Source organism: Zonotrichia albicollis, chromosome 3 (assembly GCF_047830755.1).
Source record: "Zonotrichia albicollis isolate bZonAlb1 chromosome 3, bZonAlb1.hap1, whole genome shotgun sequence".
NCBI lineage: Eukaryota > Metazoa > Chordata > Aves > Passeriformes > Passerellidae > Zonotrichia > Zonotrichia albicollis.
The window spans coordinates 59,779,566-59,794,853 of record NC_133821.1 but is presented as its reverse complement, the minus strand read 5'-3'; the positions used below and the strand labels follow the sequence as shown (position 1 = coordinate 59,794,853).

The 15,288-nt window shown below is 38.5% G+C and overlaps 1 protein-coding gene across 5 annotated transcripts in view; it reads right to left on the bottom strand.

The window, feature by feature from the left end:
• SHPRH (SNF2 histone linker PHD RING helicase) overlaps positions 1-15,288 on the bottom strand; it is a 49,859-nt gene that overhangs the window by 22,101 nt on the left and 12,470 nt on the right. For 4 of the 5 annotated variants that reach the window (XM_026794822.2, XM_014268601.3, XM_026794825.2 and 1 more), the window contains exons 7-15: positions 15,114-15,219; positions 14,379-14,635; positions 12,335-13,030; positions 9,645-9,896; positions 8,798-8,876; positions 6,716-6,879; positions 6,369-6,625; positions 3,483-3,604; positions 945-1,033 (exon numbers count right to left, since the gene is read on the bottom strand). In XM_026794822.2, coding sequence (XP_026650623.2) covers positions 945-1,033; positions 3,483-3,604; positions 6,369-6,625; positions 6,716-6,879; positions 8,798-8,876; positions 9,645-9,896; positions 12,335-13,030; positions 14,379-14,635; positions 15,114-15,219 — 2,022 coding nt within the window. The remainder of the gene's footprint in view (positions 1-944; positions 1,034-3,482; positions 3,605-6,368; positions 6,626-6,715; positions 6,880-8,797; positions 8,877-9,644; positions 9,897-12,334; positions 13,031-14,378; positions 14,636-15,113; positions 15,220-15,288) is intronic. The other variant, XM_074537583.1, reaches the window with a different exon arrangement.

The following is a 15,288-nucleotide window of genomic DNA, read 5'->3' as shown; positions in this document are numbered from 1 at the left end:
CAGCATATATTTCAAGGGGGAAAAAATTAACTGGACTGTACAATCCAGTAGAGCAATTTAATTAATAACCTATGCACAGCTTAACAAGTTTAGGCTAACACCTCTATGCTAGGCCAAAAAAGCCACCAGGAAGTCACAAAGGAAAAGGAAGAATCAAAGAAGCACAACAGAGGCATCAGGTGACCACATGCAACACAATCAAACAATAATTTCCTCATAGAAGCAAGTAAAGAAACAGATAACTGATCACTTATCTATGTATCACTAACATTTAAAATCTCTTATTATGCTGAAGAAAATTTTAGTCAATTAATAACTGATAGTTCTTGAAGAACTGTAAATATGTTACTTGGAGAACCATGACTTTTCTACCAGGAAAATATATTCATATTTTTAAATAGTATTCAAAAGGCTAATAGTATTCAAAAGTCAAATGCCCAAAGAGAAAGGCACTTCAATTCTTTTCCATGTTTTGATGCCCTCTTATCTTCTGCAGGGCAAGTATTTTATTATTCTCTATCATTAGGCACATTAATATCACTCTCAGTGCAAACCCTGCATTCTGTAATTGCAGGATATAACGCTTAATGTGAGCAGTCACAGTCACATGCACCCGACTAGGAATTCAGCTTGTTAACTGTAGTGTAGAACAGCAGGTGGAGATCATACACTGCTTCAGGGACATCAAGAAAACTCACAAGCAGGTTTTTATAAACTCAGTAGCTTTTTTTTTTTTTTTTGGTCAAACAAAATAAAGGAAACATGAAGGTCATGGGACAGATTCCTATCTGAAGATTGTGATCAAAGATTGTTATCATTACAGCAGGCTGAAAGAGTAATTCAGCATATCACTGGGATGAAGAAAAGACTGACCTGCTAAATTAAAGTATTCTAAAGTATTCCAGTTCTTAACTATGCCTCTTTACATTTCAATGCTCACTCACTTGCAAGGAATCTGTTTTGAGCTTTTCTTTGTGCTCTTCAGATGATCTCAGTACTTCTCTGTACAGCTCCGCAGCCAATGCATATTCTCCTGAATTAAAAAAGAGTAGCAAAAACACAGACACATTGTGTTGGGTTTTAAATATACAAACAGCTACGACCTTACAAATGTTACATTACTTATAACATACTAAGATGTTCTCAGAAAGTCTCTATATTAAATGCCTGTCTTAACACAATTCTTTCCTAGTCATTCCTCCCCCCTAAAAAATAGAATATGATATTCTACAAAGACTTACACAGTTTTCAAATTAAATATCTTTGGTCACGGTAAGATCTGTAAACCTCTTAAAATATATATTCATGGTTGCATAAATAAAAAAAAAATCTCATGTTGCACTTAAAAAAATCATCTACAACTCACTGCAGTGATGCATTGCTAAATTTGCACTGCAAATGCATTATTCACTCTCCCAGTGAAAGGCATCAAAGTTGTGTCATACTTCAGAAATGCAGAAATGATTAGGTACATGCAGGAAGCATAACTACTGATGTAAGCTGCCAGCATCACAATCACTCCCCAGAAAATAGCTGACATCAATTAAAAATAAATACGAAATTGAAGTTGTGTATGGAAAAGCAGTGAAAAAATAAATCCATCTTAATTTGCTTTTCTCAACTGATGGAAATTTACTTAGCCAGTAATACTCTTAGAGACTCCTAAAACATGGAGAAGCACTGAGAAAAGAAATGCATAAAGACAGATAAGAGAGTAAAACAAAAACCATCATCCTATCTATATGGAAGTATAACAATTCTATGGCAACAAGATTTGTTGCTTCTTACATTGAAAGAGTTACATTTCTAAGGGTGTAGTCCTGCCATACAGGACTGCAATTACCAGAAACGGCCAAAAGTTATGTGCTGAATTTGCTAGTTTGAAGCTTGTCAGGCCTCCCCTGAATTTTTCTTGCCCTGCCTTTTACTTGGCTTAGCTGTGATAGCAATTTCTGTAATTCACTAGGTGTCTATGGCAAATTTTTAGTATATTTTTAAACTTTTGTTTATCTTTGTGTGGTACAAACACAGCTTTATATAGACAGCAGTAACAAGCAGTTATTCCATGTAGAATGAGATATTTACCACTACCACAATGATGTAGTGTAGGGAAATAGGCCTAGTAACAATAGCAGAGGCTATTGACAAGTAAAGATTTAGGATGCAGTGTAGAGTACAGCCATGGGATGCTAAGAGATGGTGCACAGGCTTGGCAGTGAATAAGAAAGCCATGGCTATAAACAACTCACCCACAGTCAAAGAAATGCAGACTTAGAGCTGGACAAAACTGGTTTTAGGGGCAACAAAGAGAACAAAGAAAGAGTATGTAACATTCATAAAAGGCATCATGTCCACTAAATTCAGCGTTTTCATGAAGCTGCAGACCAATGAAGAAAGAGGAAGATGCAAACATGCTAGCAAACATAAAAATGACCCTCACTGGACTCTTCTGTGAGGAAGAAACCATCAACACAAACATCTTATTCCTACTTATGAAGGTAGTGACAACTGGCAATTGCACTGCCATCACATCTACCAAACCATTGACCTCAGGGTCCAGATGAGCTTAAGTAGAAAGATAAGCAGAAAAGCAGGACAAGTAGAAACAAGTAAGTGTGATTGTTACTCTTTTCTTTGCCTGTAGCAATAAATTTGGACTAATAATAGACCTATAGATTTTCAATTATACTAAGATTAAATTCATGGCCTCACTTTTACGTAAGGTGTGCTTCCCCCTTCCTGACAAAGAAGACTGAGTGTAAGGGTAATACTGGGGGAGGAGTTACAGACCAGAATTCTGCCTCTTTTGTCCTGCTTTTGTTTCTCATCCGGCGAAATTTTTATCAATCTGGTTTTCAAAATAGGCCAAACATAATTTTTGCTACCCATGCATTTTAGAAGCATTACATCTGTATGTAACTCTTTTTAAGCACTTAACTGTATCAGAAGCACTTATCTCCATGCTGCAATTGTAACAAAGTATTTTGAACCCACTAACTACAGATTAAAGAATCCGAATATAGTCCTTCTGTGAGGCAAGTAAGAGAAAAGGCAGCTTGCCTGTTCTCTTTGAAGGAAGACTTGGACATGAGCTGGAAAAATTCAAACAGCCTGTCAACTTCAGAAGAACTTGGAAAAGTGGCATTTTTACACATTCAATGGAGTAATTTTAATTTATTTTATGGGACACTCAAGATTCATATAATTATTTTTGTTTCTCATTCAAAGCTTTTTTGCCTTGTAATATAGACAAAATCAACATTGACAGAGCTGTCTAGCAGGAGCAGCAAAAGGAATCTTAGCAGTCAGCATGGCTGGGGGCACAAGGGAAGCCCAGAAAGTAGTACTGATAAAACAAAAGCAGGTTAAGTACAATTACACAAGTATGACTTCTTTTAACCTCCCAGTACACAGAGATGGAGCATATCCTTTACTCTTGTACTGAAAGGAGTAAAGGATATGCTACAGCCCTTTGGTCTTACCTTTAATGATATGGATACCAGCTAAGCCATTGAGAGCACACACCAACTGCCGGTGAGCTTCCTCACACTCTGTTCGACACTTCTTTTGCAGAGAGGCCAACAGTTCCTCCATGGTCATGGTGCTGAAAAGGAGACCAAATGGCTTGAATTAGAAACAAAATCACAGTACTAGAAAAGTAAGGGGGTCATGCTGAGCAGCATAGCAGATCATTACATGCATCCGTGGTTTTTTTTGAGATTTCTTGACTTATTAAAAAACCTCTAGCTGTCAGATTTTCTTCCTGCTAGAGCTTTACCCTAACTTGAATGCGTCCAGAGGTTGCCATCTCCTGGAACACCAAGAACAAAGGAGCAAGAAGAAAATTTGAACTTGATAAAATAATCCTTCCTGGGGCAAAATATTGTTCTCCTTCTGTTAGTGGTGAACTGCAAACAAGCAACATAGACCTCATTTTGTCAAAAGCTGTTCAGATGAAAACAGCTATGACAGACCACACTTCTACCCTCTGCTACCAATCTAAACACAAAACACATGAAGTGTCAATGTAAAGAAGAAAACGTGTGAAATGAGAACAGAGAAGACTAGCAAAAATCATTCTAAACTTCCTTTTCTACATTTGTCATATCTGCAGATTATGAGAGGGATTTTACCAGAAGAGAATTAGCTTCACATAAAAATACCAGAAATGAAGAGAAAAGAGGGAAGCGGGAACAGAAATGAGGAGGATGCAAGAAGGAAGCCTAAAGGGTACCTTGGAGTAAAGCCACAGGTTAAAGAATCAGAGGACTGATATGAAGAGACAGGAGAGTAAACAATAGCAACAGCCTACAACAGATGACCTGAGGCTGCTGCAAATACCAATTGCTGCTGTTAGACCAGGCACCACTCCCCTCCACTGAAACCCTGCTCCTCAGCCTCATCCACCTTCAGGAGAAGCATTCACCAGTTGGTGTTCAGCACTGCGGAACAGAGTACTGAACTCTTGCACAGACTGGGCTCCAATTATGCTGGAAGGATGCCCTTCCCTAGGCCTTTATTTTACCTTCCTTGCAACATTATTCCAGTTGCAGAAACTGATTCTTGGTTTTATAGTACAGTGTTACACCAGAATCAGCTTTAAATCAATATAATCACTATTCATAATTACTGAATTCTGCAAAGGAAATACTAAATACACATAACACATGCTGATACTTCCACCATTGCTACTTACCTTTTATTTTCAAAATCCTCAGGAGTTCCAACAAAAATTGTTACAGCAGAAGGATGTACATATAAAATATGCAATTAGATACACAGCCTGAGACTACCAACTGAGGCAAACAGAAGGGGTTTTTACTCAAGTTAATTAGGAAAATCTAGAAAAATCTCTTTTGAGAGCTTTTTTTACCTGAGTAGATCTCATTTACTGCCTTCACTACACAGGTGGGAGAAAAAGGTCATCTATCATAGAACAGAATATGCTCCAAACTCAGGTTTTTAATCCAGGCCCATGTTTCTTATCTATATGCTCCAGCATCAACTTTCTTATTTCAGGAAATTTCTGTTATTCATCAAAGGTCCTAGCAGAGAATTTCTTCATTATTCTCCTACACATAACCAAAGACAGGAACTAAATCTTCTCTCTATCCTGGGAATGTCCACTGCTGTAGTCAAGTCTGGGTCACAAAAAAAAAGGTATGTAAACACTGCTGAAAATTGACTTTTCTCTGGACACGTGATTTGAAGAAAGATTTAATTTTCATTGCTGGCTTTTCCATCAGTTATTATGCAGCTGTCACCGTGCAATCATTCCACCAAAATCAACACAGTATGAAGCTGTTCCCACCATACTCTGCTCAGTTTACATATATTTCATTTATACTACACTGGCTCATTTTAATGCAGATAATCTTGTATGATGGGTGGGAATATTGATTTCTCCTACGTTTGAGTCCCTTGCTTCCACATTAGCAGACTGCCACAGTAAGTGCTGCAGCACAGCTAACTATTGCTCTCTGTTCAAGTAGAAGCAAAGTCAGCTTCAGCTGCTTAAGCACTGCAGGTGCCCTGTATAACAAAGAGCAAGGAGTAGGACACAAAACTTCTAACAAGGATTGAAAGAGACTGAATAGAATGGATGGAATAGGAAACAGTAGCAATAACACTGGCAGTGCTAAAAGTTGAAGTTCTTCCCTATCTGTAGTTTAAGAAAGAAACTCAGATGTCCCTCTGAGAGGCTGGGATTGAAACAGCCTGCTCTTTCACAAACCTCTTTCTAACTGACTGAAAAGGTAGCAGCTGCATTTCACAATAGGACTCGCAATATGGGTTTTTTGGTCTAACAAAAGCTGAGACCAAACTGGTAGTTGCAGAGCACTTATGGGGGAAGACGATCTTGAAAGCATGAAAATGAAAGAGCATTTGTACAGCTTTCAAGTTTGGATCTATATTTACAAATTCTGCAACCTCAAATTAACATTTTCTTTGAACTAAAGAATTGTTCCATACTGTTGATTCAATTCTTTCACTGTTCTCATTCATGAATGTGAGCTTTGTACAAGACAAAAAAAAAGCAGAGGGCTTATTTGCTTATTTTAAAACAAAAAAAGAATCTAGTTTGTTTCATTCTCAATCTGTTACCTGCAACGCTCTAGTCATAGTAAGGTTAGAATGCCACTGGAGAATCAAATGCCTTCAGTACTATGTTCTTTAACACAACAATGAACCCACTGTGCCTGTTCAGCTTCTGAGGTCATATTACCCTGGTGTGCCACAATCACACATTTAACTAAAGAAGCTTAAATTAGGCTTATTTGAGGACTGTACAAGAACTTGCACTGCTGGAGACAATCAGAGTTTTGCTTTGGATAAAGTAGGCCATTTAAGAAATGACAGAAATTCACCTTTTCTGTAGTGGCAAGAACTCTCCCCGAACAGCTTGTGGGTGACAGCAGGCCTGCCTGAGCCGTAGCAAAGGGTATAGAATAGAAGTCACAGTCCTTCTATCTAGGCTGCTAAGCTTAAGAGTCCAGTCTGAAATCTTCCTGAGTTTTGCCAATGCATCCTGGCAGCACACCTCATGCTGGCGATGATAGAAGTGTCTCTCCACAGGAGAGAAGTGAAGCCAGTGTATATTTTCTGTCTGAGGGGGAATTTGAATCTGAAATTAAAAAAAGAAAGTAAGTAATTTGCAAATAAAACTATTGATAAATGATGTTCAGGAATTCTGAAACTCAAAACTTTGATTTACTTGGTCAAGCACATCCTTCTTTGCTGATCTCCACATGATCTTTGCAATTAGACTGTAGAGAGGCCGGGGATTTTTCCTGCAATAAGGCCGATATAGTAGCTGGTCCCACCAATGTTTGACCCAGTAAGGATCAACTCCAAGAAAAAGGACTAATCCATACAAATCTGCCAAGAAAAGAAAGTGTTTGTGTTTTAATACTTTGCAATGCATCTTAAAAAAATGTAACTGTCATACAAAGCCTATGAAGCATAAACCACCTCCATTCTGGCCTTTATCTTTTGCACTTGTATTCCAGTCATTCCCTCAGCAAAATATTTAATTTGAGGCAGGGGACTGGGTGGTGGAAGGTGGGCGTTCTCTCCTTTAGCTCGTTTTTGATTTCCACACAACTTGAGAGAATTTAGCTGTTTGTGAGACACTTTCCTAATTTCAAGCTTAGCAGAAGAAAGCAAAGAATTTAAGCCTATTCAGAGTAGAGACAAGAGGCAGAAATTACATGATTGCATATGTTTAACTGGGTTTGCCAGGTTTTTCTAAACCAATATTGCTCAGCATCCTTACTGCAGAGCCTGCTGTGCACCAACTGTCTGCTGCCCACAATCCTAGAAGGGGCTGCAACTCAGAAGAATTTTCACTTCTCTACTAATGCATAAGAAATTAACAAAAGACACTTCAATTGTTTTCTTGCTAATTGAGAGAATACATCTTGCTAATTCTGCCTAATTTAGAAACCCGTCACTTTTTGGAATGAAATTTAAGGATGTCCTGACTTTAAACGTCTGTCTTAATTTTACTGGAAAAACACAGAAGCACACATTTAAATGCTGCATGGGGATACTGCAGAAACAGAGATATGTGATGATATCTTCTAGTTCTTGAAAATCTGGTGGCTACATTCCTTATTCTGTTAGCTTTATCATAATTCAGTATTCAGCTGAAAACAGCAAAACATTCACCAAATACATCACAGACCAGAAGAAGAAAAATCCAGGGAATCATTTCTGTGCAAGAAGCAATTGTATACCCAGAGCTCCTATCCCACCACATTACAGCAGCAGTGGCACAGATTGAAATGAGTCAGCAGTTTTCATCCCTGAAGTGATGGGGGCTGCCTTAGAGTATGTCAACATGTATTGTGAACTGTATGATATTTCAGATATGTATTAAATCAACACAATCACACACAGGGCCTTGAAGGAGCTCACGACACTAAAATCAATCATTTCTTCCTGCAGCTTTGCTTTATTAACACTGTATTCTCACAACTATTATACGTATTTATAAATTTAATTCAAAATTCCATTATGAATTAATCTGAAATATTGATTTTTACAACTTAGTATCCAAACAGCAGTCCACAAATGCTTACACTGATTTATCCACTTTTAAACACATTGCCCCAATGTGTACCATATATTCCAAAATCCATCAGAGAACACAGGGAGACAAAGCAGTTAGTCAGCTCCCTTTCTTTTATTCTATCTCTGTCTGAAGCCTGTCTACAGAAACTGAGCACTACACAAAAAAAGACAAGATAAATGTCACCTGCTAACATACAGCTACCTACTCCACACATCTCAAGTCATTAAGTCCTTACATAAGGACTGGAGATGGTTTCATAAGGTTTAGCACGTTTTTTAGAATTTATATTCATAGCAGCGGATGCCCACAGTAGTTCATACAGAGCTATGCAAAAAGCAAATACAGCTCTGCTTGCTGTATTTGACAGTTCACAGGATTCTGTAACCAGAGCAGACTATCTGCTGTAAAAAGGGTTAATATTTATCCACTCCACTAAGTGAAAACTGAAGAACACACTTGAGTCAGCTATTAGACACATAGCTTCTCTGCTCCCCAAAGTATTTGTCTAACTCAGGAAGACAAAAAGATTTCAGCTCTTCGATTTGTATATTGATACATGTACTGATGGCTTTATTATTATCCTTAAAGTTTATGGCTTACAAAGTTAGAGTACCTAGTGAATTCAGAACAAAACTAGCAAACATTTATACTGCTTCAAAGCCCCACCTAGTTATCAGCATAAGGAAAGCCCTGAGATTACACCACTACATAAAATCTCACCTTCTAGTCCTCGCTGCACAGGAGTGCCACTGACACACCAGCGATTGATTCCACTCAAACGGAGTGCCATCTCAGCAGCCTAATGAAAGGACACAGAGCCAATGGTAGGAAAGGACAAACAGAGTGGAACACAGTCTGACAACACGTGGATCTTATTTCTGAGAAGTCTGAACATCTTTTCAGCATGTACCCTTAGACCTAGAAGCAGCATTGGTGCATTATATTATAAAAACACATATAACATTTTTTATCTTTTTAGAAAATAACTGAAAGCTGACAAAAGCCATGTCCTCTTCCAAGCAATTAAGTGCAATTAAGGGCTCACAGAAGCAAAATAAACTGTATGTTTAAAAAATTCTAAACATTAAAGCCTGCAAGGCATTATGTAAGTAGCATTTTTGTCTTCCTGTATTGGGCTAAAAAACCTGAACAAAGACTAATTAAAATAATCCCCCCTGCAGACTGTATCCCTTGAGTTTGTGGACAGACTGCTGACTATTTTAGTTTCTAGACCCAAAGGACACATCTATGCCTCTGAGCCACATCCCTGAACAAGGCTAGTGTCTTGTTGAAAACTATCAAACACCATATACAACATGATGACCTAGTTCTTTAAACTGTCAGTATAGATTATGTTAAGTATTTTTTGAGCTGGATATGCTTCACAATCTTCCAAAATTCCAACAGGAGAACCATTCAATGGTAAGTATCTCCAACAGAAAATTCACTTCTGAAGAACAAGGGACAAGGACAAACTACATGAGTATACTCTGACTATTAAGAGGGGGGAAGAAGAGACTTTCTTATTTTTTCAAGTTAAATGAATGCATGACCGGGAATGTCATACCTTTGCAGTGGTGCATTCAACCATTTGTGCCTCATCGAGGCAGATCCTCCACCACTCCACCGCCACCAAGGGGCTGGGGATGGCCATGTAGCGCTTCTGGTTCCGGAAGCGGCGCCCGTCCTCGCTGTTGCTGTGGGGGATGTCCACGTAGTTCAGCTCAGAGCGCAGCACGTCGTAGGTGGTGATAACCACCTCCTGCTCTGCCAGCATGTGCGGCTGCAAAAAGCCGTGCTTCTTCACGCCTTGGTACACCTACAGGGATTCACAGGCAGCAGCACGAAAGCAAAGAAGGGAGGTAAGAATGATAAAAATGCCAATATATTAGTACAGCTTAATACGTGCAAGCTTTTAGCAGTGCTGCTCATATAAAAAGAAACTATTCATAAAATGTGTAATCATCTGATAGTATGGTGGGAAATTCATCTAAGTAACCTAATAATAAATACAATACAGTCATGGATGCAAAATTTGTCAATTTTTTTATGACTTTGCAAAACATTTATTTCCTCCTTTGAAGGAGAGAAGACTTCATGATTTTCTACAAATAGTTATTTGTTATCACACTTTTTAGAAGATTAAGTATTCCGTAATGTTGTATGGAACAACATTATACAAATTACTGTTACATGTTCAGTCTTCTCCTTTCCTTTGCTGTAGATCATTATCTTTTTTCTGAAAACTTTACTCACTAAAATTTAATGGATGATTAGGCAAAGACAGAAATATGCATCAAAATATATAAAAAACCAGAAATTGCACTCTGAGTTAAGAGATGAAAAAAAGTACCCTAGGTAAAATACAGTCTCTGTGCACTAGCAGAAACCCTTCATATTGACATTTGTTCTATTATCAGAAGTACTTTTCTTATCTCCCTCATAATGTTAAGCCAAATCCCTTTAGAAACATGCGGAATTTAAAATAACTGCTCTTTACCCCTTGATGATCAGCACATGATTTCACTGTTAATTTCAGTCTTAACCCTACTTTTCCTCCCAGTAATAATCTTCCTCTACGTTTGTGCATATGGCAACAGTGTTTCTGTCAACTGAAAGAAACACCTGCAGATAATTTCTTTCTATTGAGCCCCAGAGTGGGACAACAGAGTAACTCAGCTCACTGCACATGAAACAAAAGAGAGAAGGGGAGCTTGGAAGGGGAAGAAAAAAGAAACTAATTAACCAAAAAGAGCACGCTCTCTGAAGCAACCATGAAGAAACAAACAACTGCCAAAGTCTAATGATTTCTTCAAGTACTTATGAATAGATTTTCTGGAGATTTATAACTTGGCCAAGTTTTGATTGTTTTCACAGCAGCAGGAAGACAATCTGTCACAAAGCAAGACTTACTGATAAATTTTAATTTCTCGTTCTATTACATAAAACCATTAGGATTTCCCATGGGTTGTAAGCAGTTGAAGAGTAAAAAACACATTTCACATGCAATGCAAAAGTTGTTACCATGGGAAACTGATTCTTTGAAACACCTCCATTACTTTCATTTTACCTCAACAGAAAATAAACCACCAAATTTCCATTTTGAAGCAACACTGAAAACAAGTCTCACAGTTAAAAGAAAATGAAAACAATCTTGCAGAATGGAAGATGCCACACAGTTTAAAGTACTGACATTCAGTATTTAAACTATTTTATTGTGACCATGTACATCTATTTCTGCTAATTTTCTTTAAAGCTGGTATTAAACGTGGACTGGGCCCTAAGAAAACCATGTGAGTTTTACACATTTGTTAATTCCTGCATTAAATTGGACTACTCACACAAATAGCACTGGAGGCCTAGAATTCATTTATATGTTAGGCAACTATGTGTAATAGCCAAAGGTACCAGATATATCTGAATACAAAGTTATATCAGTCTGCTACTACTTTGTTCAAAATACAAGTGATTGATGGTTTTCAAAGCTCTTGATCATTACAAAGGCTCCTGACTGTTAAAAATATGAGGGAAAAAACTTGGCTGCATCGGTAATAAAAGACTCTTGAATACTTTAATATCAGTATTTTCTAAAAACCTGCATGGTGATTATTACCCGAAATATAAATAGATTTGTTCTAATGACAGGGTTATTAGAAATCAAGTAAAAGGACAATACATGGTCTCCAAATAAGCAACATCCTAATAAATTTGGTAGATGTTATAGACACAACAGCCAAGTTGTAGCAGTACTGTTTTCAGTAAACACCAATGCCAAAGACTTCTCTTATAAAGCCTGAGAACCAGAAATGCAAAGCTACAGGCTTTACCTACGGAAACATTTTTTATCTAGAACAGAAGGAGGAGCAACAGTGTAAGAATTGCTGAAGTGCACATGCACAGTGAGACAACACTCGAAACACCCATAGGCCTTTTTAAGTTCCTTGGTAGTCTTTCAAACAGGCTTCCCTCTCAGAAGACACATGTTGCTGCAACCACACAAAAATTTGCTTTCAGCCACTATACAATCTACTCCACTGGTTTATCCCCCAGAGACCAACTAAAACAGAAAAAAAAAAAAGGACTAATTGCAGATTGTCTTTCTGGGACAGCAATGCACCACATAATGCCAAAGCATTGGTCTAGCAGCAAGAAACACAGAGCTCTGGCAGAGAGGACAAAGACCTCTGAGCTTTGAGTGACGCAAGCCCCAAGCCTTGATAAAATAACTGTCCAGAATATGAAGCTCTATAATCTTACCAGAACTCGAAGAGATGATGACCTTACATGCCTGTTGATCTCATCTACCCACTGGTGGCAAATAGAACTTGGAGAAATTATCAGAGTCGCTCTTGTGGGAACTGGTTTCATTGCCACAAGGCAATGGGGACAGTAGAAGGGCCTGCTCTTCAGGTTCTCCTCTTTGTAGTTTACACATTCTGCATGCTGCCACAGATAACATTTCAGGCACTGCACACGAGCTTTGTAGTCAGCCAATCCGAGCTCACCACAGATGCATTCAAACCGATATTCAGAGGTATTAAATGGAAATATGGAACTGGTATGTTGTACGCTACTGCCAGCACATTCTTGGGAATGTGAGGACTGGACCTTTGGGACTTCCTGCTGGATAACAGCTGTGGTTTTAGAAACATCAACATCAGGATGACTGCTCATGTCACTGGAGACAAGAAGGTTGCCAGGAAAATCAGGAGATTTTGGGACCTCAGTTTCTTGCTTAACATTTTTCTCTTCTACAGAGTTCTCATGATCTGCTTCAGATTTTCTGTTATTTTTACTAGTTGTACAGTAATCATGCTCTTCCATGGCGATACTCTCACGTGAAGCAGTTTCAAAGACATTTTCAGATGTTTCATCACTGTTTCTTGATTCTTTGGTTTGAGTTTTAGCATCAATCAATTGCTTCTTCTGAGTGTTTTCTGAAGTCCTTGCTACCTACAAAGTAAAATTAACCAAGAATGTCAGACTTTACACTCTAACTTGTCCAGTGACATTTAACAGCTACCAGTGCTACTTAATGTCTTCATTAATGACATAGCCAGAGGGATTGAGTGCATCCTCAGCAAATTTGCAGATGACACCAAGTTGAGGAGTACAGCTGACACACCTGAAGGACGGATGCTGGCCAGAGGGACCTGGACAAACTTGAGGAGTGGGCCCATGGGAATCTCATGCAGTTTAACAAGAGCAAGTGCAAGGTGATGCACATGGCTTGGATGAACAGATTGAGAGCAGCCCTGCTGAGAAGGATTTGGGAGTACTGGAGGGTGAGAGGCTGGACACGATGCAGCAATGTGCACTTGCAGCCCAGAAAGACAATCATGTCCTGGACGGTATCCAAAGCAGCGTGGGCAACAGGGCCAGGGAGGGATCCTGCCTAGCTATTCATTCTTGAGTACTGGAGTACTGCAATCCAGCTTTGAGACACCCAATATAAGGAGGATGTGCAACTGTTGGAGTAAGTCTAGAGGAGGGCCACAAAGATGATCAGAGGGCTGGAGCACTTCCCCTGGGAGGAAAGGCTAAGAGAGTTGGAATTTTTCAGCCTGGAGAAGAGAAGGCTTCAGGCTAAATGATGGCCTTCCAGTACCTGACCAAAACCTATGAGAAGCTTTAAAGGGACTATTTACAAGAGCACATAGTGACAGGACAAGGGGGGATAGCTTTTAATGAAAGATAATATGTTTAGATATTAGGAAGAAATTCTTCCCTGTGAGGTGGTGAGACACTGGAAGAGGTTGCCCAGAGCCAATGATGCCCCAACCCAGGAAGTGTTCAAGGCCAGGTTGGATGGGGCTTTGAGAAAAGTAGTCTAGTGGAAGGTGTCCCCACGGCAAGGGGGTTTGGAATTAGATGAGTTTTCAAGTCCCTTTCAACCCAAACAACTTTCTCCTCACACTTTTTTTTAATGCACATATAAACATATCAGTACATAGATATTAAGGGTTTATATTAATTTCCAGTTTGAGGATTTGGTTAATGTCTACCAGTGTTTAAAAAACAACTTCACAGTAAGAACAATACAACTCCCAGTAACACTATTTCAGAAGACTTGTGACAGATGTAGTTAATATTTTAGCCCCAAATTTTATCTACTTATGATTTCTACTTCTTTATTTATAAGTGTTGAAGCAATTGCTGCAGTTTTCTTCATTTTTACCACTAAATCAGTGTCACTGAGCTCGTGTACATAGACAGTACAGCTGAGAGTAGCATGCAATTGGCAGAAAAAAAGAACAGCCTTTGCAACATTCTTTGAAATAACTACAGCAGCATGTTTTACCTGCTCTTTGGCTCTTTCTCGCTTCTTCTGTTCCTTGTAATTCTTCCCCAGCTTGAAGGACCCAGCCAGACCATGTCCTTTAACTTGTTCTACCACCTGTTCTGCAATGAGTTTTTCTAGAGTTCTTTTGAGAAGCCGTCTATTTCTCTGTGTGTCATATCTATATATAGAACTGATATACTTAAATATTGCAATTATGGATGCTCCTTTCTTCACATTCATTTCCTTTACAGCTGCTAATATCATTACTCGTAAGCCTGTATGAAGAATCAAAACAAAAATTAAGTTACCTCACAGAATGCGTATTAAGGTAACTCTAAACATAGTGCTCATCTAAAAAATGCAGATAGGCAGCAGTTTTGACAAGCTTTTATTTGACATAGCTCTACAGATTGCTGTTTTGCAATGACTCTAAAACAATGGTGGATAGCTATAGAAATAAATCACCCAATTTTCTTACTGAGGCATAAAAAAGACAGCTTATTTCATGTAAATGCATAAACTCTTTACAAAGACCTCGAGTTGCATGGAGCTCTGTAGCAGAGTTCTGAGTTAGTAGCTTTACTTTTAACTGTGGATCACTTGTTTGTAGCATGCAATCCTACATGACAGAGCTCAGCAAAAGAATAACTTCATTCTGAAGAAGTCAAGAGTAGCCTTGAACTCATAGTCAGTGGCCAATATAACACAACACTAAGAGCAAAACGTATTTTAAAACTCATCAGAAATACTTACTGGGATATTGTATTTTTTCCTTTAATTTAGGCTCCATTTCCTTTGGTTTTTTCTTTTTATTTCCCTCTAAAGGTTGAGGTGGAACAAAGAAGTTCACAAGCTTACCCTAATGCAGACAACAATAAATAGTTATTAGCTCATGTCTCTTCACAGTCACTCTGACCTTCATTAATCT